Raw genomic sequence first — 25,706 nt, 5'->3', positions numbered from 1 at the left:
CACATTTGCCCTCTGGAATTTTCTACCTTATGCCTTGCAGTCTGTGCCCCATTTTGATTTTTATCCTACCTAGTTTACTCTTACTCTAAACCCAGGTTGGTTTTCCTGCGGTCTCTGGACAAGCTCTGGGTTTGCTCTGCCAGTGGACTGCAGGAGCAATGGATAACGTTGTGGTGTTTCACTACCTGATCTGTGAGAGATGAGAGACACACAATTCTGTCACTTGTAATAACAAAGTGACCGAGTGTGCAAATTACATCCCTCTTACAGGCACCCAAAAGGCTTTAAAAAGGCACGTGTGTTCTTTGTCACTTGTTCCTCAGTGCCTGATCTTGATGATTTTAGTGCGTCTCCAATAAACCCTGTACAATGCACACATTCCCTTGCAGTATGGAAGGAACTTAGAATAAAAATTAAGATCTTCAGATGTACTTCATAGTCAGCAGTTGTTCCTCAGTGCCTGTCCTGCCCTTTAACAAACAAGAGCTGCACTACCTGTGAGAATTGGCTTCTTACAGCAACCTCACTCCCTAATCCATTTTCCCCCCTTCTTTCCCAAACATCCAAATTTCTAGCAGAGGGGAACAGTGCATGTTACGTGGGCTTTTACCCAAGCAGATATCCAAAGCTCTTCCTGCCTTTTGTAGAGCTGGTAGGCCAGAAAACATCTCTTCTGCGCAGATGTGGAAGCAAAAGCACAGGAATTTTGCCACTCTTCTTCCAGCAGTGCAGCCAAGAGCTGGCAGGCTGGTCAAGTACCCTGCTTCTGGCCACGTCCTGAGAGGTGAGAAGCGCCCACAGCTTCTTTTGACTTCAGGTGGGGACTGTGGATGTTTACCACCAATGGAAATCAGTCCCAAGGCACTAGGCAGGAACGGAAAGGACATAGCAAAGCTATTGTGACCTGGGGGTACTCCATATAGCTGAAATCACAGGCTAGGAAAGTAAGAGGCATTGGCATCTTCCTCTGGGCTTTCTGGAAAAAAAAATATATTAAAAAAAAAAAGCAAGATCCCAGGCAAAAGTTTGCCCTGCCTAACTGAAGCCATTCTCCCCGCTTCAAAAATCTAAGAGGTGGAGGGATCAAATCCATTGATTCAAATGTGCTAATGTTGAAATGCTTCCATTTCAGACAGGTGGAATGCACTTGCATGCTTGGGCATGGCTTCACTTCTGCGTGAGGGACCCGAGCCCAGAGGCCTGCTTGGGCTCCAGGGGGCTTACTGGAGGACTTTCATCTCCAATCGCCAGTCTGGTGATAGGAGCTAAGCATTGCCTCCAGCCTGGGCTGAGCTGAGTCTGGATCAAATGTGTGTTCACATCCGACTGGACTTCTAGCTGCCTTAAAAACGCAGTCTTGAAAAAAATAGGTTAAAAAAGGAAAGGCTGATGCTTTGGCAATTCATTGTCTGTTGTGCAGTCCGAAAGCCTCAAAACATTATTAGTAGCTTGACTAGTGGCAATTCACTATTGCATGTCTGGTAGTCACCAAAAAATCGTTTCTTAATGGTTAAAGCAGTCACATTTGATTGGGCATGCTTTTCACAATTCCTCCAGGTCGGTTAAATCCACAACCACTTTCAAAAACAGAGTGTCATCTCTGATGTAGGTGTTCTTTGTGTTCTCCAGGACCGTGTGCGGAACGAAGCGTGGACATCCAGAGGCAATATTCATTTCTCCGTCCGGCCTTTTGAAACTGCTGCTATTGGGGTCAGCTCGAAAGACTTCCACAATGTGATTTTTTTTCCCACTTTGGTCCAAAAGCATAAGTGTAACTTTTTGCTTGAAAGGCCACAGTAGCAGTGAGTCAAATTCCCCCCTCATCACTACAAAGTAGAGAGAGACATGTGTTCCCTTTCCTGAGCCATCCCCGTTCAGGTAGGCTCTCGCGCATAACCTGTACCCACAGCGGCTGGTGTAAAAGGGCTGGCTGAATATGGAGAGGACACGGCCTTCCACCGCTTCTTTTTTCTTCATCTTGTAGTCTGTGATTTTCCAGATTAATTTCCCATTGTAGCATGTGCCTTCCAAAAGCCTAAACCGTTCTTCATTTTTATTGAGCTGTGCTTTGTGAATATTGATCTGGAGATCGTGTTTGCTGGACTGACCTTCCAAAACAACTGCGGCGGGGGGGGGGGGGGGGGGGGCAAAAACGAAAAAAGGAGGAAAAAAAAAAGAAAAGAAAAAATTAAAAAAAGAGAGAAAAACATTTAGTAAAATAAAACTGTCAAAGCACTGGATACAAAGAGCAACCAGAGTCGAGCTGACAATACTGAACTACTCAAGCCTGAGTACAGGCTGTTAATTAGTGTAACTAACACCTGTTCACTTCTTTTTATCGTAATTGCAGCTGGTGAATAAGGTAAATCAGTAACTACAAACCAGGTTTAATGCCTGGCAGTACCACTGCCTCCATCACAGTGCACCAGCCTGACCAAGGCCAGCTCTCTGGCCCTGCGGTGCCACAGGAATTTAGGAGACATTGTGGAGTAGGGGAAGGCAGGAAAAGCAAAAAGAAAGCCCTTTCTGGCTAGCAGCTGCAACTGACTGACTGTAGCACCAGAGCCTCTCCTTAGCCACCAGTAAGTCAGGAAAAACCCCCCACCCTTGCAGAAAAGAAACAAAAGTCCCAACACACCCAAGCGCTGATCGTATGTCTCCATCAGGGCAATCTTCTGCTTTACATTTTCAATTGTGTCAAACAGGGGTCGCAAGTCTAATTTACTTTGCTGCTGGTTTGCCATCTGTATTAGCTGTTTCACTTGTGATTCCAGGCGTGCAGACTTATCCAGGTGACTGGCCAGAGCCTTCCCAGTTGATGCCATTGGAAGAGGGTGGAAGCGGAGACATTGATAAAATCAGCCATTTAATTTGAAATAAGATAAAGAAGCCTTTAGCATGTCAGTAATAACCTTACGGTGCATTTGAAAGTACTCTGCTGGCTTAGGAACGTATCCAAATGCTCCTTCACAATTTGTTTGTCATTCTGTGACTGAGAAGCCATGCCTTAGATCCATTCGCACTGCATCACTTCATTCAACTGGTTATTCCAATTTGCACCCACATATTCACCATGGGGATCTGGCCATGAGGATTTATACAGTGCTTTTTGCCCAGATCAGATATCCAAACTTCTTTATTGGTTAAAATGAAAAGACAATACTGTATTGTAAAAAAAACAAGAAGGGCTTGTGAAGTGTCTGGGAGACCTTATTTGTTATTGCCCTGCTATTAGTAACAGCTATTACTGGATAAACGCATTTAAGGATACAAGAAGGCAATTGTCAAAAAAAAGGTAAAATTAATGTCTCACCTGTGTGCTAACCATCAAGTTGCTATTTTTACCAAACAGTTGTGTAAACTGTCTGAATTCTTTCTCACACTTTTTAATAGCCTCTGCTAGCTGCTGGATTTTAATCTCTTTACATTCCAGGCTCTTATACAGGTCAGATATCTACAGATGGAAAAAAACCAGTAAAAATGCTAAGGCGCACCAAAACATACATCAATCAGATTAAAACATAAGTGACTATATAGGAGAAAGTGGAAAAGTTTACAATGCAAAGTCTCTAACTTAGCTAGCTATAGCAGTACTTAATTCACAATTCATGGATGAGCGCTGGGAAGAACAGAATATGAGCGTATTCTTTAATAGATCTATGAAGCAACAGGTGCAAGGAGGCTCCTTATCTCTCATCCCCATCATGATGATCCATTCGTCTCTATAGGGAGATAATACATACTTACATGCGCACATGTGCATGTGTGTTTCTATGTGTATGTATATACATTTTTTTCCCCCCCTCTACTGAGGTCTAACCAGTAAAAGAGATGAGTCAGTGAGGAATACTAACTCCAAAATCAAGTTGTAGCACTGCGGGGCACTTATTTTTAGCATAAACAAGCAAAAGAGTAAGCCAGGATGTATTCACCTTAGTAGGGTTGGGCATGCACCCAGCGTCACCTGCTGGGAGCCGTAGAAGTGATCGTGAGTGGCAAGGTGCTTGCAACTGGCTCTGCACTACTCCGTGCTGCCTCTACAGAGGGGCATCTAAAGGCTCCTTTTCAGAGCAATCTGACCAGCCACTGAAACTTTAAAATGCTCTATCTCCAAACCTCGTATTCACTGTAAGCAGGTACCAAAAGCAAATGAGGTAAGAGATGGCAACGAGCCTCCCACTGTGCTTGGTGGAGAATATACGTGCCTGAGCACAGAGGGATTTCCATCCAATTGACTGACTTCACTAGAAGAGCTTATTCTGACTTCCGAGGTGTGCGAAGGCAATAAAAACAGTCTTTTAAAATGTAGCTGAGCTAAACCAGGCAACAAATGCAGAATCTTGTATTGTCGTCCAACCAGCCAAGCACCGCTGAAGAGTGCTCGTTAAATATGACTTACCTGTTCTTCCAACTTGGAGTTCTTGTCTAAAATCTGCAGCATGTGTTCCCTCAGGGCGCCGTTTTCATGTTCAGCAAGTTTCCCTCTTTTAACCTTAGTGAGGCAGAGGGGGAAGTGAAAGAAAAAATAGTAAGATACGCAGATTTTTGAAGCTGTTAATAAAAAATTTATTGATGCAAGCATTTAAAATGTCTCCTCTGTGCTTTGAAAGTGAGGGAATGGCAGTCCTAATTCTTTAGTACAGCACCTTAGCCAATACTAGAAATGGCTGTGAAAGAACAACAACGGGTTATTTTGAATAATTATGCCAATTGGTTTGGGAGACAAATTCCAGTCCCAGTACAGAGATCTATAAAACAGTACCTTTACAAGACAGCCGTACTGCTTATACGGGCAGTCCACTTCTGCCTCGGGACACACAGCGTGGTGCTTTTCAATCTGTGTGTATTAACAAAGAAACTTGCAATGAAATAAATATTAAGTAACTTGCCTTACGGATAAACTCTGAATGGCTGCATAAAGGGTGAATAAAGGCCAGTGTCATGACACCACCGATCATGTAAAGAGGAAAATGAGTATTCACAGTGAATAAGCAAGCCCAACATTCTCCTGATACTGCAAAATGCCAATGCTTTGCAGTGACCGAATACCTCGCTCGTAAGCTGGGCCATGGATTCCTTCTAGGACCAAACAAAGGAAACACTTAGAGCAGTGAAGCTTTATTGGCACGGGCCAACGTAGTCTGCAACGTAATGTTCAGTTTTCATAAACATGCGTGATCTGCTGAATCACAGTATATGAAAAAAATAAAAGTACCTCCTTTTTCAGAATTATTTGTGAACAGTTTTGGAGACAAGGCACAGGGTAGTCAGGACAGTCATTTTTCTCATGATTCTGGGGAAGAAGAAACAAAACAAGGCAATGGTTTGCATTTTTGTAAGGTGGTATACATAGAGGAAGCTTTTCATTCTAGCATGCAAAAAGTAATCCCAAACATACACGTGCAAGCCCCATATCGCATTGTTGTTCATAAGAGAGCAACAGTAATTGGTATTATTTAAAGCATGCTTATTATACTTTCTCCATCAGCTACTCAGCCAAATTTTGTTTCAGGAGTTGTTAAGCCCCGTTGCAACGCTGAAAACTTTTCCCTCAGCAACATTGAGAAGAAACATGTGCTATGGATTCCCAGTGAATGCTTTATAATCTTACCTTTATGTTTATTAAGACCACATATTCATTACAGTACTGACACATTTCTTCTCGAAATTTACAGTGCTGGTTCAAGTGCTCTTTCAAGTCTTTCCGAAGGATTTGATCACAACATCCGTCGTTAGTGCATTGCACGCTTTCAAACAAACACTGCTGAAGATGCTCCTGCAACATGCAACAGCGGATTAAACCCCAGAGTATTTCATCGCATCTCCAGTTGCCCAACAGACCCACAGAAACATTTGGCAGTTTGATAACAAACAAAACTCCAAACACTCTTTCCTCCATAAACTTTCTCCTTTTCCAGTCTCAAAACTAAAGTGAACATGAACATTTGGGGAGACCTTTGTATGACTTCCACTTTTCATTCAACTGATATATCAAAGAGAGGCCAAAACGGCCACTACACCTTGGCAGGTTTTCTTGAATCGACCATCGCGTGGCACCTAAGCATACAGTAGGTATGTATAGGCTCTATGGATATACTAAAGCTACATAAAGCAAACAGTTCTTATTAAACAAATATCTTAAGGCAAAGCTGGAACAAACTTAGAGCCATAATATTTTGAGCTTAACATTTGTTACTTACAGCGTATAGCTAAGTCATAATCTATGTACTTAAGCCACATTGCTATAATAACTCTGAAGTCTGAAGACAATCACTGGAATTTAGCTTATAATAAATACACAGACTCTGCCTGAAAATCAAAGGCTTCAAAATTTGATCAACCAAACTAACCTGATATCGTCCCAGAATTATTTTTGAATTGCAGTCAGGAATGTTTTTGCAGAACACATGCAAGTTGAGAACTTCTCTTTTACAGCAGTTGTCTTTGAATACCTGTAAAAGGACGCAAGCCAGCCTTCATATGCAGTCACAGAAGATGTTATAAAGAATATAAAAAAGCAAAACATCACAAGAGATCTTTTAAGCACACAAGTGTAGACTCCATAACTGCAAGTATGGTTCTTGATGATTCATATTGAAAATGTATACTAAAAATATAAATCAAAACATACATGAATTTTCTAATAAGCATAGGGTTTTTTCCCCTTATAGTTATTTGACAGATGCTGATCCATCCCACAGCCAGCAGAATTAGTTCAGGAGCTACAAAGCCACTGCCAGAGCCTGCCTGCATCTGGAAGAAAGCAGCTGGAGCTAACGGGCCCCAAAGGCCAAACCAGTTCTCTGCACGCAGCTCCAATGTTCAAGCACGCAGCACGCCTTTGGGATGGAGACAATGCTGAGATATCCCTTCTATAGACTCTGAGAAACAGCACCGTTCCCAGTTGTGTAGGCAGAAGCAAATTAAGGCCCCAGAGCAAACTTTCAATCTTATTTAGAGATCTTCCTATAAGGAGCGTTATGAAGCTGCTCACTGTTGCATGACTGCCATCAGAACTTGCACAAAGTAGAAGACAGCGAATGAAAAACAAAAATCACGTGGACAGTCTGATTACAGTCTCCTATCAGGAGCAGGAGAGAGAGGAAGGGGACATTTGATTTCACTGGAAAATTCATTCTGGCAGGACCAAGTATGTAGCATACTTTCAAGCCTTGGTGTATATATGTAATAAGGACAAAAGAAACCATTATGAAAAAAACCCCAGAAATAATCAGTAGCTTGCAAAATAAGCAGCATGAACTTATCTTTTCCGCTAAAAAGTTACCCAAAAGTAAATTAAGTCTGCAGGGTTAATGAGATATAATGGAAATCGTTAAGGCAGTAAATTATAACCAAGTCAAAACAAAGACAATCAAATAAACAAGATACCCCAGCAAGATGGGGCATTAAAAAGGCAATTCAACAAACTCTCCACCAAAAAAAAGCATTTGATGACTACGGAAGATTTAAAACTTTGTGAAACTCTTCAACAGTGTACTGGAAATACAGAAGACTAAAATGAAATCAGTTCAGAACATGATGTATAAAATAAAGCTTTAGCTATACACCTATACTTCCTTTCTGGGAGAGCACCACCGAATACACTGCTTCCCCTAGCATAATTTCAGAGACAAAACCCGCTCTGCCCCTGAAGACTAACAGACTACGAGCCATCTTGTTCTCAGCTGTCTTGCTCTTTCCAAGCAGATGTTGACTGCTGGAGCAACTGCCACTACAGCCACTTACCTCGTGCATTTTTATTGTTTCTTTGTCGACAGGACAGGTGGGTACTGCATTCAACTCTCTAGATCAAAAGAAGAGTCATGTTAACCCACAGAAAATTTCATTTATTTTATGAAATTGGGCTATGCTAGAATCTGACTCGGGCAGAAATCAGTACTAGATACCGTGAAAAAGCAAAAAAGCGCTTCAAAAACACTTTCATCTGGCAACTACACAGCCAAATTCTGCCCACAGCTCTAAAAGGCTATGAATCTGTGACACTGAATATGTAACAGAAAGCCGAGTTTGTCCTACGAGTGTTAATAAGATGGTTTTTAATTAAGAGGACTTTGTCACTCTCTGGCCATCTGCTGCTCGCAAATGTCATATCTGAAAAAATCCCATTACGTGCATTAAACCCAGCCTTTGCCCAACGCAAAGAGTGCACTCCTTGCTACACCAGCAAAAGCAGATCTAATGGCTCCTGTCTTAAAAGGCTTCCAGATAAAGGAAAATAAAATACGTATTGAGGCAGTGCAAAAGGGAGGCAACCCACAGAGAGAAAGCAGCAAACATCTAAAATTCATAAAAGGTAAATGGGGACATCCATCCACATAATCAGGCTCCTCCACAGCCTTTCTGGGCCAAATCCTGCCCTCGGCTACACCACACAGCACATGCTGTATTTCCAGCATTTACTTCTTTTTAGGAGGGGGAGGACGGGGAGCTTGTGGGCGCAGAAGAAGTTTGCACTAACCTCAAAGAAAGAATGCACTGCTGGCAAAATCGGTGGCCACATCCCGTCTGGTGGGGATTGCGAAGGACGAGGTGGCAGTAGGTGCACTTGTACCGGTCTTCTAAGGTTTCGACAAACTTGTAGTTGGCGTCCGGCTCGAAGTCCAGAGAGACGGCGCTGGCGGAGTTCTGGCGCATGAAGATGCCCGAGAGACCAGCGGGTTCGTCACAGGCCATGGGAGCTGCACCGGGAACCAGAGGCAGGAAGAACCCCTTCAAATATTCACTGGCAGTCACGCCGCCTCGGCTACCCCTTGCAGCAGGCTGCCGTTCGCAGGAGGGTTGTCATCTGCAGCAGGGTGCAACAGATTTTGGAGGGAACGTGCCAACAATGGAAGAACAACAAAATGCTCAGAGAACGACAAAATGACACGACAAGCACTGACTTCAGAAAGGAGTTTTACAATCTGAAAATTATTCCCCAGAACAGAGATTTTTATCTTTTTTTTTTTATTATTTTCTTGCAGCAGCTCTTAGTCTCAAAAAAATTACACGAGTCACAGACATGGCTGGGGAAAGCAAAGGCCAAGTCTTGGCCCTAATGTCCACCAGGAAGGTCTCCACTTAACATAGAGGCCATCCACATGACTTCACGCGTTCATTGCACTCATTCAAGCAAGAGACAGCTTTGTGGTTTCCAGCAAGGAGCATACAAAAATAAAAAAAGGCAACAAGGGGATTTTACCTTCAGTTCAGGTGTTACAGGAGTCAAAGCCTCTTAACTTGACATCTTTCTTTTCCCAGCTGATCACTCATTTATAGCGGTAAACTCTAGTCCTATTTTTTCAAAGTTTTATTTAATTATGTGCAAGTTCTTGGCTATATTAATCCTGCCTGAAAGAAATTGTGGGGAAAAAAAAAGAAGAAAAGCAAAATTGCAATCAGAAGTGTGATGTAAGTTTTTCTCTCAACCTACGAAAGCTCATACGCAGCATGGAATACAATCTTAGTTTTCCAATTGGAAAAACCAGCAACATTTGTTTCCAGCCCTGAGTCACAGACCTTGAGATTTGCCACCGGTCCCTTGATCTCGCAGTACTTTTTTTGCAAGCAGCTCAAGACCCAGAGCCACTCTGGTTTCCATTGCTTGCGGCTTTGCATTCAGAAGACACTTTTTCCTTACAGGATGGGTACCAAAGCACAACGCACCTGAGCTCTCGGATCGTTTCATGGGGAAGTGCTTCAATTTTACAGCTGTGCTACGGGATGCTATTTCTCCTCTGTGTGCATCACCCTCCCCGCCAGTCACTCGAGTCACTCTTACTGGCATCAGCACCCCTCGGAGAGCTCTGACTCAGCTCCTGTAAGGTCACCGAGGGTATCTGCTGCTTTCGGAGGGAAGCAGGGCCAACACATCACCATTGACAACCTTACGCTGGCATTAAACAGCATGCCAAGTACTGACACACTGCCCTACCCCCCTGCTGCGATGGATTCCTGGCCATGAAAGCAGCGATTAGTACCGTGCTATGCAGAGCTCAAGCTCTGCCACAGACCTCCTGGCCTTCAGAAAGCAACATCCATTTTCCTTCCTACTTTAAAATCATTTTCCTTGCTACTTTAAAATCCCATACTGGGGAAGGAAATCCTGCCAACAGGTAAAGTACCTGACTCAAAATCAAGTCAAAGCACTTAACCAGCGAAATGTATTTCACAACGAACATTTACCTGCTCCTGTAACTCAGCACCCTCGTTTGTGGTTGTACCTGGTATTCACCTGCCCAGCTTGCCAGAGCCTCCCGGTCCTCCACCAGGCTGAACGTCAGGCTTACTCCAGCACAGCTGATCACCTAATATTGGTAACCCACAGGAATACGAGCCCTAATCACATTCCAGGCATAAAGACTTACTATTCCAACCCTGCTTGGTCCCTCCAAATGAACAGCCCTCTGCTTCAAACCAGAGATGATTGTCCGTGTCGCTCCTTTCATTTTTAAACAGCTGACCTTTTCTCCTCTGAAAATGGGGTTCCTGGTTCTCTGACGCTTAATCGGGAGCAATTCTATCTTCCTCACATCACACCCAAACGCAGCCTGAGGGCTTACCAGCCTTGTGCCTGGGCCGCCTTGGTAGCAGACGCCAGCAGCAGAGCGCGCCTGCTGCCCCAAAGGCAGATGGAGAGCTGCCACCGTTAACTTCCACAGCGCAGGCTACCCACAGGACAGATTTCCTACAAACGCGTTCTGTCGTTGGTCGGCAAGCACCCCAAAACACGTTCCCTTCCTCTCTCTCAGTAGTGCTCTCTCCCATTTACACGGCATCCACTTTCCTGCGTTCTACTACACTCCAGGACTTAGATCATCTGATGGTATGGTTTAGCAAGCTAATGCCGCACTGTGTAAGAACACGTAAAAAAAAACCCCAAAGAGCCCGTTTTTTACCCATTTTTGCCTTTAAGGTTCTACCTTAACTCCTGAAGTACTTCCAGCTGGGGTGAACGATGTTACAAATGTTTTAGGCAGAAAGGTTATGTCATGCATTAAGAAGAAATGCAGTCACCAGCCTAAAATCCCATCCAGAGACGCCTTCGGAGCTCTTGCCACTAATTAAACTGCCCACATTCATTCCCACCTCTTTCTGCAAGGAGCACCCTGCTCTGGTACAATGCCTTCCAACGCTCTTGCTGAGATGAGAGCCTTTATCTCTTCCAGCGCCTTCAGGATGCACCGATACCCCCGACCCCATCCCATTCCTAAAAAAGGAGGCTCTCGGCATCTCCAGGGAAGCGCCTCCTCCCGCTCAGCCTCGCTCAGCAGCGCATTGCACAGCTGAGGGCACCTCAGGGCACGGGAAAGAGCACTTCGGGCAAAAGGCGAGCCTGCCTGCTCGGAGGGCAGAAGGGGTGCGCCTCCGGGAGCCCCGAGCACTGGGACGTTTGCCACGGCTGCCAGCCTCGCCAGGGCTTTGCTGCGGGGCTTGCAGCTCTTTCGCTGGAGGAAGCGGCTGCCCCGGGAGAGGGCCTGCAGATGGCAAGGCTTCACCCGAGCCGGAGAGGCGTCCGTGTGGATCAGCCGGGGAGACGGGCTCACAGGAGCCACGGAACGGCAGCCCTGCCAGACCTACCGCCAGCCAGTGCTCGGCGGGGCGCGATCCGAACCATTGCGGGCGGCGCGTAATTCCCATCTCAGCGCCCGCCGGTGACTCAGGGCGGATTGCAGAAGCTCTTCTTTCACTTCTGGCTTCCAGCGCCTGCGCCCGTGCTCCCTGAACTGAAACCAAAGGGAAATGGTCAGGGGAAAAAGTGCTTTTTTGTGACAGCGAGAGCACACCGATGGTTAACTGAATCAATTTCCTGCTTACGTTAACGCCTGGCCTGCGTAGGAGACGAGGTATGCTTTCACTTCTGCCTGCGCATAGCTAAGAGCAATGGGAAGGCGTCCCTTCTTTGCGTACACTGCAATTTTTCAGCACGTGTGCGAACTGTAACGCTGCTTTAAAATACTAGAGAGCGGCAGGCTCATGCTGCATAATGATGCTCTTGTGGCTGGTGCACAATGCATGCGGGAAAAAGGGATTTCCATAGCAACTCCACCGCGACAGCACACACACAAAAAACCCACCAATGTATGGACATTGAAAATCCACACGTCAAAAAAAAAAGAATTTCCATAGACTGAAATGAATAAAATTAGTTCTGACCGCGCATAGAAAAGTAGTACGAACCACAAGAAGCTAAGCCCAAGCCCTGTAAACGGCTACCAAAGAGTGGGAGCCCAATGGCAGCGCGGTACGAAGAGCTCCCAGCTGCCCCTTCCTACCATTTTGGCATCCCAGCCCTGCCTGCACCAACAGCAGCACGTGCAAAACACTTCTGGAACAACTCTTCATACGATGCAGATGCTTTAACCTCACTGGAAAGAATCCAAGAGGGAGAATTTTGGTAACAAAAATAAACTTTCTTAAATGTGGGATATCCTGTTTTAACTACCGCCACACCAAACCGAGCCCAAACGTTTTCCGTTAAAATGCTCCACGCTTGGTATGTCTTACTGTTCAGGAATGGAGCAAGACACGAGCAGGACATGATAATGAGAAAAATCATGCTTTCATGAAATACATACAACAGGCCCCAGAAAAAAAAGTTATACGCTTTGTTCCTATACCTCTAGCTCTAGTCCAGCACTATCGCTTTGCCCTGAGGCACTTGGTAGGGACAAGCCTTAGAAGATACCCTGTCCCTCCCTCTGAAACTTACGTACTTTTTACGGTACACCAGAACTGGAAGCCTGTCTTAGTCACACTGAGGAAAGTTTTGTCAAATTTAGAGGTCTAAGATCAATTCACTTCATTGCGAGCTGACAGGCAGAAATATGATGGAGGGGAACGTACCTTGCATTAAAATGTCCCTCTCCTAGCTGCCTTATAAACTAGGTAGATTAACTGCCTCCAGTATTTTTTAATTAAAAGAACAAAGTTATATGATTTACTATTAATAGAAGGTCCTCCACAAAACCACTACATTTTGGGGACAAGAAATATATGCCCCAACTCTTAACATACGGAGCAGAACAGGTAACAGAGTGCTAAAGAATGACCAAAAAAATCTATACACTTTGAACTACACATTTAAGATACAGCAGCTTATATGGAGACATGTGAAAACAGCAGAGGATGACACCTGACATCACTGAGGGATCATCCTTGTCCCTTCCAACCCAGGAAGAGTTACAACGTTTTGACTGCTGACCAGAAAAGGCACTTGCAGAGTCCTCATGGGGGAGAAGCACCCGGGCTGCATCATCTGCGCCCCCCCCAGCCCAGGGGCTGCAGAAGGAAAGGACCCTCAGTTGCACCAACACAGACCCACCACCACTGATACCCAGGGCTCGCTCCTACTTCACCCGGCAGCAAGTCAGCCTCGGGAGCTGCTCTGCTGCCATCCTCATCGCTTAAAAACCGCGGTGCAGTGACCCGCTGGTACCCAGGAGAGAACGTTTCTAACAGCAATCATTTTCCATTGGGTACGTGCCTGTGGCCCCGCAGGGGATGTTGCTACAGAAGGCAGCAGAACAAATTTGTTGTCTTTTGTATATAGACAGTATTTTCCAATTCAAAATTCCAGTATCACCTTATTCTCAAAGCACAGTAAAACCTTACTAAGCAAGCATCAATTTGCTAATCTCCATAGGCAAATTTTCAATCAGCAGAGTAAGACGGTAGGGTTTCCTTTGCATTTACAGTGAAGCATTACAATAAATCCCCGTAAGACTAGACTTCATTGGTTTTTTCAAGGCATAGATTACAACACAGATAGCAATTTAAAAAACATTTTTAAAAAACTATACTCTTACAACTAACAAAGTGTGTCTGGTGCTGAGGTAGCTTTGATTTTACAGCCAGCTTGCTTATTTGCTACATCTACGCTTTTCCCTGGATCTCCTAATCATTAATTACTTTTTGTTTTATCAAGAAATCTCTCTACGTCTAATGAACCCAATATTGTTACAGTAACATGGAAAACTTTTGCCTTAAAATAATCTCATTCTCAGCTGGAAAATAACTTTGTTCCCATCACTTCTGTAGCAATATCTGGATGTCTTACCACCTTCTCAAGCACCACCAAAAATTTCAGTAAGAAGGCACCTCCACTCACCCCTACGACACCCCAGCACCGCTTTGCCTGTTCAGGAGGTGAACTCGGTTCCTGAGATGTTTTGGCGTCTTGCAGCCTTCCCCCAACGCAGCCCCGTGCTGCTCACACCCCCGTGGGCCACGGCTCACCCCTGAAGAGCCCTTCAGAGATGAGAAATAATTCAAGCAACGTGAGGCTCCTGCCAGTATTAACGAGACAAGTTTTGGTAAAGCCGTACCTGAAAACAGTAGCTGGTCCTCAATGGGGAGAAAATGAGAGAGCGAGCAAGAGAGAGAGTGCGCCAGCGTAAGCTTTGTGGTTTAAACAACAGTACGAGCATTTTAAAACAGCAAGGCAGCGGAAATCCCCCAGCATAGCTTTGAAAAGATCATGTCTAAAAATGTTTTAAAAGTGTTGGGACAAAAGGCGAGCCATTGAAAAGTATCTTCCCTTACTGCGTTGATGTGGGGACTGCAGATTTTACCATCTGGAGCAACACAAGGTTACCAAGAACTTTTCTCTCAGGTTTTGTCTGAGATACAGAGGAGTTTTCACCTCTCACAAAAGCGGTGAGTGATGTGACCAAAGAAAAAAAGAATACAGGGGCAGCAGGAAACACATAAGGACGTAAGGAAAACCCAGGTCCAACGCTGTGAATCCCTCCACGCTAGCCCTGGCGAGCCCGGGCGGACCCGCTTGTTGCAGGAAGCCAAGGGACGGCTCCCGGGGGAAACGGCACCGGCTCGGTCACGGCGCGACTACCTCAACTCACGCTGCCGGCTGCACGGGCGTTTCGCATTTAAACCAGGACTCTCCAACGGAAATAAAATCCGTTTTTAAAAAAAATAAGTGTTTATATTTGGGTTTGTAATACATGAAGTGGCCATAAACCCTAATGATTTTGTAGCCCGAACTTAACTGGGCACACAGGACTCCTGGCAGCCTCCATCTCCACTGCCTCTGTGTCAGCCTCCTTCCCCAGACCAAAACGTGCTGCAGGGCCACGGGCTCCATCTCCAACCCCACTCTTCCCTTAGTCTTCTCTGCCCCCTCCCCTGGCTTTCTCGTCTCTTTCGGGTTTTTTTCCCCTCCCCTGAAGTAAGACATCTTATTTTCTATAAAAGCAATAAATTTTAAGTCACTTATTATTTAAAATACTAGAAAAAAGCTTCTATTCTACCTTGCAGTAAATGCAACACATACCCTCTTTAGCCTTTTCCCTTTAACTGAGCTTGCTCCCACAGCATTTCTAACCTATTTCAATTTCCATCACCCCTCCCAGGAGGCATCTCAACCCCCTGCATATTTTCCTGAACCTTCCCTGAAGCTCTGGAACAGACAAGTCATCGCTGAGGTCAGCGGCAAAGGGAAAGGCATCGATTCAAAGGCATGCTCCTTCTTTATGGGATCAATTAAATTGATCCAAGCTGTATTTCTAGACGCAGCCTAAGCTCACTTCTACAGTCAAGCTTTTTAAACCAGAAAATATTCCTTTGTCCTTGCCATGACCTCCTGTCCCCAGGGTGCACCCTGGTCAGGCTGTTGACTATACACAACTTCTGCACAGGTTGACATCAGAAGAGCAAAACAGCTCGTACGTGGGCTTTCCTTGAACCTGACCGCTGGGGAGGAAGGACCGACCTGGCCGGTTTCGTCGGGAGGAGGCAGCGCTGCTGAAAGCGTAGTGCTCTGCGAGCACAGCTCCAGGAAGCACCATCTGCTTCTGGGAAGCTTTGGGGAAAACCCCAAATGGAGAAGTTGAGTAGGAGCAGGATCTTAATTTTAAACAATTTCACTCTGCAGATGAGTAGAGAGCAATAGGCCGGTGTTACTGTTCATGGGCAGCCCTCGATCTCCTCCAGCACCAACTGCAGTGCTGAAACCCTGACCAAGTTTCAAGTAGGCTCAAGGGGATCAAGGTGGGTACAAAGACAGGCAGCAACAGCATTTAGGAAACAGAATGAAGCAAAAGAGACACCAGAACAACATAAAGAAACAAAAGTTACCGAAAAAGAGGCAAAAAGGGACGGAGAGCAAGACAACTAACGGGTTTTAATTTTTTTCTTTGAATATATTAGAGCCAAAGTGAAGTTCTCGCTTTTCCTAACATATGATAGGCCATTACACATTTCACAGAACTAGGTCTTTGGGGCTTTTAAGTTTATGTCTCCTTCTCTGCCCCAAGGGGACGCACTATCCAGGACTTCAGTTGCTTTGACCATTCAGTTGGTTTGGCTACGAATACCTACTCCAGGCATAAGAGTCTTGGTTTTAATTTTCCACAGCCCTGACCCTTTGACTTAGTCTCAATGAAGAACTTAATCAGCATGTATACAGAAACCTGTGAATCAGCTCAACGGTTATTCATCCAAATTACTAGGATGAACTCAAATTTTGCAAAGGCTGGCCACCGCAGCCTTCTAACGTGTTCCCTTGTTCCCGGCGCAAACAATTCCCCCCGCTGCGGCCTCAGGAATTCATGAGTTCAGTGGACCCCAAACACCCCAAACCAAACCAAAAACAGGGGAAAGGATTGTGTTCTTAAAGTCCTTCCCATGAGATCAAACAGGACGGGCTGGAGATTCCCGGAGGTATGACCCGGGAGCGGTACTTTCACACGGCCTCTTCTCCAAATGCGACCTGCACGCGGCCGCAGGCAGGCAGAAACGCAGCAAGCCCCGCCGCCGCCACGGACGAGTGCCCGGCGCGAGGCGCAGGGACATGCCGCGAGGGGTGAAAGGCAGAACCTCCCCTTTTGGCATCAGAGGAGGTGCTAAACGTGCCGTGGGCAGCACCCAACCCCGCTCTCGCTGTTGGCACCAGTTTTAGCTCTATTGCTCCCAGCAGTGAACCACGTTGCTCTTTTTAGTGACCTCAAGGTGCATCTCGGGTGTCACGGAGGTCCACATTTGTAATTCCTCAGTAAAAAAACTGCCATGACACAATGTTTTATGTCGATGACAGACAAACAGACTGGACAAGATTTTTTTCTTTATAGATAGCGCCCAGTAGCCTTCCATAATGTATTTCATTGAATAAGTGGCCTTGTAATCAGATCTTTGCACACCAGGTAAAGAACCCTGTTTTGGGACAACAATCTGGGAATTGTTTGTACCTGCTGTCTCTAAGGCAATATTAAGAAATGAAACCCTTGATTTTTGCTTCTTTCATAGTTAGGAAGGGCCACATTCCAGCTTCAAGTGCACGGATGTAGTGGACGAGACTGAAAACCGTATGACTTGGCACAGGTCTGATCATTGCGTGTGTCGCAGCCACTACTTCAGGAAAAACTGCTTTGCAGATTGTTCCTCTTCTTGAGGTTTGGTTAGTCACTAGCTGGCTTTGTGTAATAATAATAATAATAAAAAAAAAACTTTTACATTTCCATATTATCTTCTGCAAAATAAGCAGACAGCAACATACTTACCCTCAGAGAATCCCTGTATGCAAATATCAGTATATCACATACAAAAACTTGCTTTAACAGTCCCACCCACAGAGACAAACATGCTTTAACTACAGAGCGTTCTGGGCAGTCCCGTATCAAAACCGCTGTGGTTTAGGGTGCAGACAGTTTCTCACACACTTGTTTGTTTGTTGCAAGACCAAGCTGGGGAGACTATGGAAATTTCTGCAACACTTTTATTAACAATATGCATGACTCAAGTTTCCTCACCTTCCCGAGCTCAGCCACGCAGCAGGGTAAGGGGGTTAGCTTCCTTCCTGGGCTGAGGGAAGAGGCTGGAACAACTGCACTTGCGGCCCAAACTGGCAGAGATAAGGGACTAACGACTAAGTGTGAATATTAACCCTTCACAGTCATTCGCCAAGAAACTTGGACAGAAAAGGACCAGAAAGCAAAAAGAAGAGGTTCTGAACTCCTGTGACTCGGGGCCCAGACCCGAGGGCGTGCTGGCCGTAAGGTACCCCAGCCAGCCGGGGGTCCTGCAGCAGCACCCTTGGGCTGGCAGGCTGCTCTGGGCGGCCGCTAGCCGCTGCCGAGAACGGCATGGCTGCGAGATGAGAGGAACAACCCCTATCACTGCAGCCATCATCAACCGTCTCAAGAAGATCAGGAGCCCAAGAAAAGTTACAACTCACACAGATTCCCTGGAGGGCCAGAGAGAGGAACATCTCTCCTTAGTCAGCTATTTACTGATGATAAATAACATCTACTTATGTAAAATCAAAGGGCCAGACAAAGAATTGAAGAAGATAGAGAGGGCTATAGTTTAGCTTAAAGATGGAACACAAATACAGGCCGGGAGATCAAGCACCCTACAAGCCTGTAGCTGCCCACAGCAGGGATTTGGCAAAGTGACCCAAACAATATGCAGCACAGAAGGAAGAGCTCCTGACCTGCACCACAGCTCTGTGCTTTGATGGCTACGCAAAAACTATGCTCCCGTCTTAGTGAGACCGATTAGGGAGCCTGCAGGGTGAAATAAAGAGCTGTCTGGTCTCTGATCTCTGCACTCATTTGAAATTCCTTTTGTCAAAGTCTCCAACAGCAGCTTTCTAGCTTTCAAATCTTTCCTCCCCTGGATGTTAATTCCCCATCCTCTCTAAGCTCTGCAATTACTCCTTTGGTATATCCTCCTGTGCCCTCTGCAGTTTCTATGAGCGCCACAAGCTTTTCTTTTTTCCTTCCTGATGTTACCCTAAATCTTACCTTTCAGCAGCTTATACCTCTTCAGCTGAAGTTTCCTGCCAGCTACTCACAGATGTGCCCTATGGCCAGAGATCACCTTCCTGCACGGGCCTCTCCTCCGGTATCCAGGCTGCGGGTGACCACCAGCTTGGAGGTAGCCCGCAGCCCCCAGCCTTCCCCAACAGGCCTTCCTCTGCACAGCTCCACAGTGTCCCAGCCTAACACAGCCAGCTCGTACTCCACTTTGGTCCATAACCTTCATCCCTCTGTTGGGCTTAGAGCGTTAGGTCTTCACAATGTCTCACCAACTTCTGCTTCGTATCTCCATGTGATACAGTATTTCTTGCCACTTACACAAATAAAACTCTTGTCAGTCCTCCTCCGCTTCCTCTGGTTTTACAAATGCTCATTTCTCTTAAAATGCAATTTTTTACTTATTTATCCACCCAGGGTGCTGCCGCAGGGATCGTTTTTCTAAACCGCAGCTATAACCACATCACCTCTCTGTCTGTCCTTCCACTTCCTCACTGCACCAAAACCTCTTGACTTTCAAAGCCTATTCTAGTCTCCCTCCACTTGCTTCTGCATCGCCTCTGACGGTTTAAAAGGGCTGGTTTCATCTCATGATGATACCAGGCTCCACTGCGTCCTTGTTACGTATTTGAGCAAGCGTGTACTGGGAGGGCAGATTTTTTTGGGAGGGATATTAGCCAGCTATTCTACTGCAAATCTCCTCTGTAAGATCTCCTTTGCCAAGCTCGTTGTGGGAACAACTAGCTTCTGATAAGCTGCAACCCCCGGCTATCATGCCTGTCCCTCCCTCCCTCCTGACTTGAACTGTAAATCCCCTTCAGCCAAGGGCTACGGTTTTGCCCTCCGCTCATGCAGCTCCTGGCACACCGGGGTCCTCACCCACGGCAAACACTGCTCCACGTGACAAAAATAAAAAAGATAACCAAGGCTAACAGCAAAGGAAGTTACTCTGAGTGGTTATAGGCCGAGTGTAACACACGACCACCACGGCTTGCACCAAGATCAAAAGCAACAACTCAGTGCAGTCCTCAGATGAAGCAGGATGAAGCGCAGTACTAGCCAGGCCGGTAGTCCTGCACGGGAGCATCCCAGAGTGCCTCAATTCTACGTTCACCGTTAAGCCTGCGTGCTCCGTGTAGAATCAGCTGGGGCGGTTTAAAAAGACGACCGTGTTACCGCTGCCAGTCTGGAGCCATGCCTGACCTGAATACACCCAGCTATTTTTAGCACATCGTTGTGCTCCTTTCCGCCAGCCCGTATCAATAAAGCGGAAGTTGTGAGCAAAGTTGTTCTTGGCTGGCACCGGAAAGGTGCAGCCAAGCTAACAACAGGCAAAGCGATTCACGGAGTGCAACAACAGGAGCTCTCCATTTTTCCTTCTGCATCTTAAAGAGTGTTGGAAGTATCTGGTCAAAGCCTACCGCCTCGGGGAAAGGCCGGCTGGGTCCTCCTGCACACACACAGAGGGGAAATCCCCTCCCCCCAGCAGAATTCAGCTGGTGCCAGCGGGGATACGGGCTTCGGTTCCCTGCCGTCTAAAGAGATCCGAGCCGCCGCGACGGTGCTCATCCAAGCAGCCCCTGCTCTTTTGTTTCCTTCTCAGCCCCCAAAATTTGGGCCCTGCCACCCCCCCCGGCTCGCACCTGGCCCGCGCCTCCCTGCAGCATCCCTGGGGCCGACAGCGGGAGAGCGGAGCCACCGCCCCGCAGCGCGCCGGGCAAGGGCTGGGCTCGGCGCTGGAGGCCGGGGGGAAGCCTCCAGCGCCAGCGGAGAGGGGCTCTTGCACGCCAGCGCGAAACTCCGGGGGGCACCGAGGTCAGGTTCGCTACATGGGCCTCCTTTGGCAGCGAAGAAGCGCCGCGAAGAGAAGCGCCGCGGGGGCAGGGAGAGAGCCCACAGAGAGGGGGTCACCCACCGCCCGGGGCCTCCCGCCAGCCCCCCACCACCAGCGCGCCCCGGGGCCGGGGCCGGCCGGCACCAACCGCCGCCGCCCGCGGGCCCCGCGCAGCCCCGGCCCCGCTCCCCGACACGCCCTCGGCACCTGCCGGCGCCAGCCCCGGCCCCGGCCCCGGCCCCGGCCCCGGCCCCGGCGTGAGCCCCGCGGCACCGCCCGCCCCGGCCCGGCGCCCGCCCCGCCGCACCTGTGCTCGCTGCCTTCCCTGCGGGGCAGCGGAGGGGCCGCAGAGGCCGCCGCCGCCGGTGCGGGGCCGCCCCTGGCTGCGCGGGGCGCGGCTCCGTGCACGGCGGCGGGGCGGGGGGCGCGGCAAGGAAGCGCCGGTGCGGCCCCCGCCGCCCCTGGCTGCTGCCGCCGGCCGGAGCCGCTTTCGTTTTCATGGCAACCCCCGGGCGGGGAGACCCCGGCGGGGCCGGGGGGACAGCAGCAGGCCGCTCGGGAGGCCGACGGTGTTCCCGGGTGCCCCTGCGGCCTCGGGAGCGGCCGCGGCGCTCGGCTTTAATCCAAGGCGTTAGCTCCGGGCCGCCGCCGCTGCGGAAGGCTCCGCGGCAGCCCTGCTCACCGCCGCCGGCTCCGAGCTCACCACCGCGCCCCGCAGCCTCCCAAGGGCTCTTGGAAGATGTGGTAAAGCCAGGACAAAAGTCCTCCGCGGGCCTCGAAGTTCGTTTTCCTGGACGGGCCGAGGAGCACCGCCATGGTGGCGAGCATCAGCAGACTTCACCTGCTCGGCCTTTGGGTAATGCACCTGCCTCACATCCCCGCCTGCCTGCCTGGAACATGGTTACTCTTTTTTATTACTTACCTCTATGGTGCAGAAATGGAAAAAAACCCCCAACCCCGCTAAATATGCAAAGAACCCAGCCATTAGCTATTGCCGAATGCCAGTATTATTTGCGAATTACTCAAGATATACCAAAGGATTTTTTACAACCGCAGACAACGCAGCCATTCTCCGGCCAGTGGTACTGATGCAGTCGTTCTACCGCCCGCTCTCCACCACCTCCTGCTGCACTTTGTTCTGTCTCTCATTAAACCACTTCCAGGAAAACCAGTCTCTAAGGAAAATACTATGCCAGCACATGCACGAAAGCACTACAGCTGAAAAAGAAGAAACAATTGGAAAAAGAAACTGTTAAGATGAGCTCTAAAAAGAATAGCAATAAAATGGTTTCAGAAAGATGCTTCTTTTTCTAAAATGAGTCCGACTTGCCCCTCCCAAGGGTGTCAGTCCATATTGCATTAAGATTCTGGAAGTCCAGCAAAGGTGTAGAGGCTGTTACTATAACACAGACCTTTTAAAACACTCCCTCTTGCAAAAAAATTGAGGACTTCCTTTCTTTTTTTCCTAGCTTTTAGGAATATTCCGATTAGTCTGCGTACTACTTGTCCGGGAAGTTCACAGGAACATCCATCAGAACAACAGGTATTACATTTCTGTAACTAAGTATTTATAAACATAAAAGTTTTGGAGATGGGATCAGGTTCCCAAGACAGACATTTGCTGCACTCATGATCCTCTTTCTAATGCAGAAGGTTATAGTTCCCCAAAACAGAGCTTTGTGGTGACAAAGATCTGTCAAAAGAGTCATCAAAGATCAGGGTGCAGGTGCTACTGCTAAAATTGCAACTCTTAAGATGCAGCGAGCAGAAGAGGAGACCTGGTTTGCATGAAGACGAAGCCGTATCCCTGAATCTCAGTGCTTCTGTTTGGGCCAGTTCAAGGGAAAACTTCCAAGTCAGCAACAGCAATGAGGATTTGTTTTGCTGCCAGCATTCTTTCAGTGTACAAAACTACAACAAAAGAGAGCTTTAAGACTAAATGGTTGAGGCAAGTGAAAAGTACCAGCCTTCACTAGTGGTGAAAAGGAAGCAAATTTTTCCTGAAGTTGTACTTAAATATCAATTTTAAGGATGGCTGTTATATAACTGGCCAGTTGCTCATTAAATAGCCCAGATACTGTTGCCTGTATATTTTGTCTCTCCTCCCTACCCAACTATAGACTTTTAATGCCTAATTCATCTGTAAGAGATTGTAAATGGTGTTAAAGAGTTTATATATTTCCCATTTATCTCTCACATACAACTTCCTGTGATCTTAAAGCAGATGTCTGTCGTGGCGGTGCCTGCTTTTAACTCCCTCAGAGAAAGGCAAACTCCGAGGTTTAGCTATTTCAACCTCAGGAAAAGCTGGAGGTTCACCACATTTATTAAAACTACGAAGCTGTCTTCAGCACGATTTACCGCACACGGTTTTGCACTGGAGCTGTGACAGCTGCTAGCTGCTCTACAGCTTCCTTTGCATTTTGAAAGGCACCTCTAAGCAAACAATTTCAAGATGTTTGTCTTTGCTCAGGGTTTGCTTTTGCCCGACAAGCACATTTCTGCCTAGCACCAGCTGTAATCTCAGTGTATTCCTTTCTTTTGCTAGCAAGAGGCAACAACATCACAGTTCTGTTAACCTTCACCCTAAACTCTTCCTGCAACTCTTCCATTCCGCTCTCTTTATACACAAACTCCCACATATAAGCTACTGATTTGTCTTCTATGAACTGTGAAGTTTCCAGAATAAATACTGCATGATTTAAGAAAAATCCCAACACCACAAAGATGAACAAAAACCTCAGGACAGAGGAACTATAACTCCTTTTGCTCATGATCAACTGTAAGACAAATTACACTGCTTTACTATGATGTGCAATGTTTAGTGATTGTTTTATTAATGCAGAAATACCTGCTTAACTTCATACCCATTCTGCTTTAAAGTGCAACAATTAAATCTGATAATTCTTGTACATCCATATTTTGCAAGTGTTGTTCCTAGAAGACATGTCGTTCAGATTATGCCTTGCATTTGTAAAATCTGTCATTTTTTAGTACCGTTTTGCTTTATTAACTAAAATAAACTGTACAAAAAGCTGTAGAGTTACATTAGCTTTGAACAATGTAGGATACACGTTCTCTGCCAAACTTTAGTGTGCAAACATTTTACATTTTTTAAAGTGACAAAATTAAGCCAACCTTGAAGTCGGAGTTCATTACTACATTACAAAACAGGAGACTAGATACGGCAAAAGAAATCCCCCACTGAAATGAACACCATTGTATAATTTTATTTCTAATTCTTAAAAAAATATAAATGAATTTAGAAGAGAATCACAGTATAAGGGCCCTAACATATCAGACCATTACAAGGTACATAAAAATAGAAGACACAGATTTCTTTGAAACTTTAATCCTTTGATTAAGCAGCAAGCATATCACTCTCCAGGCAAACACTGCTTAAAACAAACCCTACCCCCCAAAACAGGACGTGCAAACTGTATGCACATATTCTGCGAAGCACACAATAAAGACATTTTGCTATGTACATACTTATTTAGTACTACAAATGCTAGGAGTTCCCTACTGTGTGCTACAGTGTATGTAAATTAAGAAATACTACCTATCTCTGACCCTCCCTCCCCCCTTCAAATACAGCACCTTTGCCCAGTTATAGAATATTTAAACAAGATTAAACGGAATTACAACTTACTGAACAGTTTTATAGCAGTTGGTGCTGGCCAACTGTACTGCAACACCCAACATTCTGCATACTGAAGTCTATCGACAAGAGACAAGACAAAAAATTAGCAAAGGTACAATACACACAACTGGGAGACTCAATGCTAAAAAAAAAAAAAAAAAAGAAATCCTGAAGATAACAATTAAATTGAGATACTTAGGATGTCAAAATGTACCAGATCAGTTTCATATCAGTTTTAACGATTGGGGAGCAGCCAGATTTGTGTGTAGCTTGCGAGGGGACACGACTCTCCGAACACAAGTTTTGGTGACCACAAATTCCTTGGTGCTTGTTTTATAATGCTGCTTTTCTTAGAGAGGTCATCTGATGCTCACATAGTGGCTAAGCATCTACTCTGATGCAAAAGAAAATTCATAAGGAGGATCTTTTACATGAGACCTCAGCACACCAGTGAGAGTTGGGGGGGGGGAAATCAAGTTTGGTCTGAAAATATTTTTAAATGAAGAACTAAACTATAAAGGTCAACACCTTAAGTGCAAGTCAGGCCACAACTATCAAACTTTAATACTGGATTTACAAATGAAATAGGATCTGATGGCATAAGAACTTCCCTTTGCACATAAAAAAAGACCTTAGCCAGCTGCTAAACTGATTGTTAGACCATTCAATTTATCTGTGAAAAAAACTAGGGAGAACATATTCCATTTTTAAATAATGTCTCATTTTAGTTAAGGGCAAATCTAATTAATAACAAAATGGATTTAGAAGGATTTTCAAACACCATTTCAGGAATAAGCAAAAATAATTTTCTAAATGCTATGACAGTCAACATGAATATTATTACATAGCCAAGAATGCAATATTTTTCAATAGATCAATTCAGATGAGACAGTTTCAAACAGCACTACTCAAATTTGCAGCCTGGTTTACTTGTAGGGTAGAGGCATCTACTTAAAATAAACCCCAACCTAAAAAACCAAACAAAAACCCCAAAACACAGACATAATCGTTCAAAAGAAAGACTGGGCTGGCTGGCAGCAGGTAACAACTGCCACAATATTCTACTGCCATCATCAGCCTCTATACTTCCCTCATGAATTCTTAGGCAAGATATCAATGATCTAACATACAGGAACTGCAGACAGCCATTCTAAGAGGAATGAAATTCTACTGTATTTAAATTAGAAGAATTAGTGGAATAACAAATTAAATTAATGGTTCTTACTATATTGTTCCTCTCCTGTCATCCCCCTGGGTGGTGGAAGTTGCTGCCTCTCTCTCCACCCTAGCCCACAAGAGGTATTGCAGCAGAAAAGTGGACTCCTGTTTTCGGTTAACTTCTACGAGTAGAACACGCATGAGATTTAGTAAGTTTGGTACAATAGCTCATTGAGTCTTCAGAATCCTCTTTCAGAGGAGTATTTAATAAGACAGTACCTTTTTAAACAAGAAAAAG

The 25,706-nt window shown here is 46.1% G+C and overlaps 1 protein-coding gene across 2 annotated transcripts; it reads right to left on the bottom strand.

Moving 5' to 3' along the window:
- Positions 1-1,542: 1,542 nt before the first annotated feature.
- On the bottom strand, positions 1,543-9,160 carry TRAF5 (TNF receptor associated factor 5; the record flags this gene model as incomplete). 2 transcript variants are annotated; one of them, XM_081997052.1, is made up of 10 exons in its annotated part: positions 8,476-9,160; positions 7,747-7,800; positions 6,351-6,452; positions 5,612-5,776; positions 5,216-5,293; positions 4,763-4,837; positions 4,400-4,492; positions 3,314-3,454; positions 2,639-2,807; positions 1,543-2,120 (listed from the first exon to the last, which is right to left on the bottom strand). In XM_081997052.1, the coding sequence occupies exons 1-10, from the start codon at positions 8,692-8,694 to the stop codon at positions 1,543-1,545; spliced, it is 1,674 nt and encodes a 557-aa protein (XP_081853178.1). In that variant the 5' UTR covers positions 8,695-9,160. The 2 variants fall into 2 exon arrangements, with proteins under 2 accessions (XP_081853178.1, XP_081853177.1); XM_081997051.1 differs by having other exon boundaries at positions 7,747-7,804; positions 8,480-9,160.
- Between the last annotated feature and the right edge of the window lie 16,546 nt (positions 9,161-25,706).

The sequence above is a fragment of the Phaethon aethereus genome (genome assembly GCF_964289735.1).
Source record: "Phaethon aethereus genome assembly, chromosome: 3".
Taxonomy (NCBI): Eukaryota; Metazoa; Chordata; class Aves; order Phaethontiformes; family Phaethontidae; genus Phaethon; species Phaethon aethereus.
This window is presented reverse-complemented; position numbering and strand designations above follow the sequence as displayed.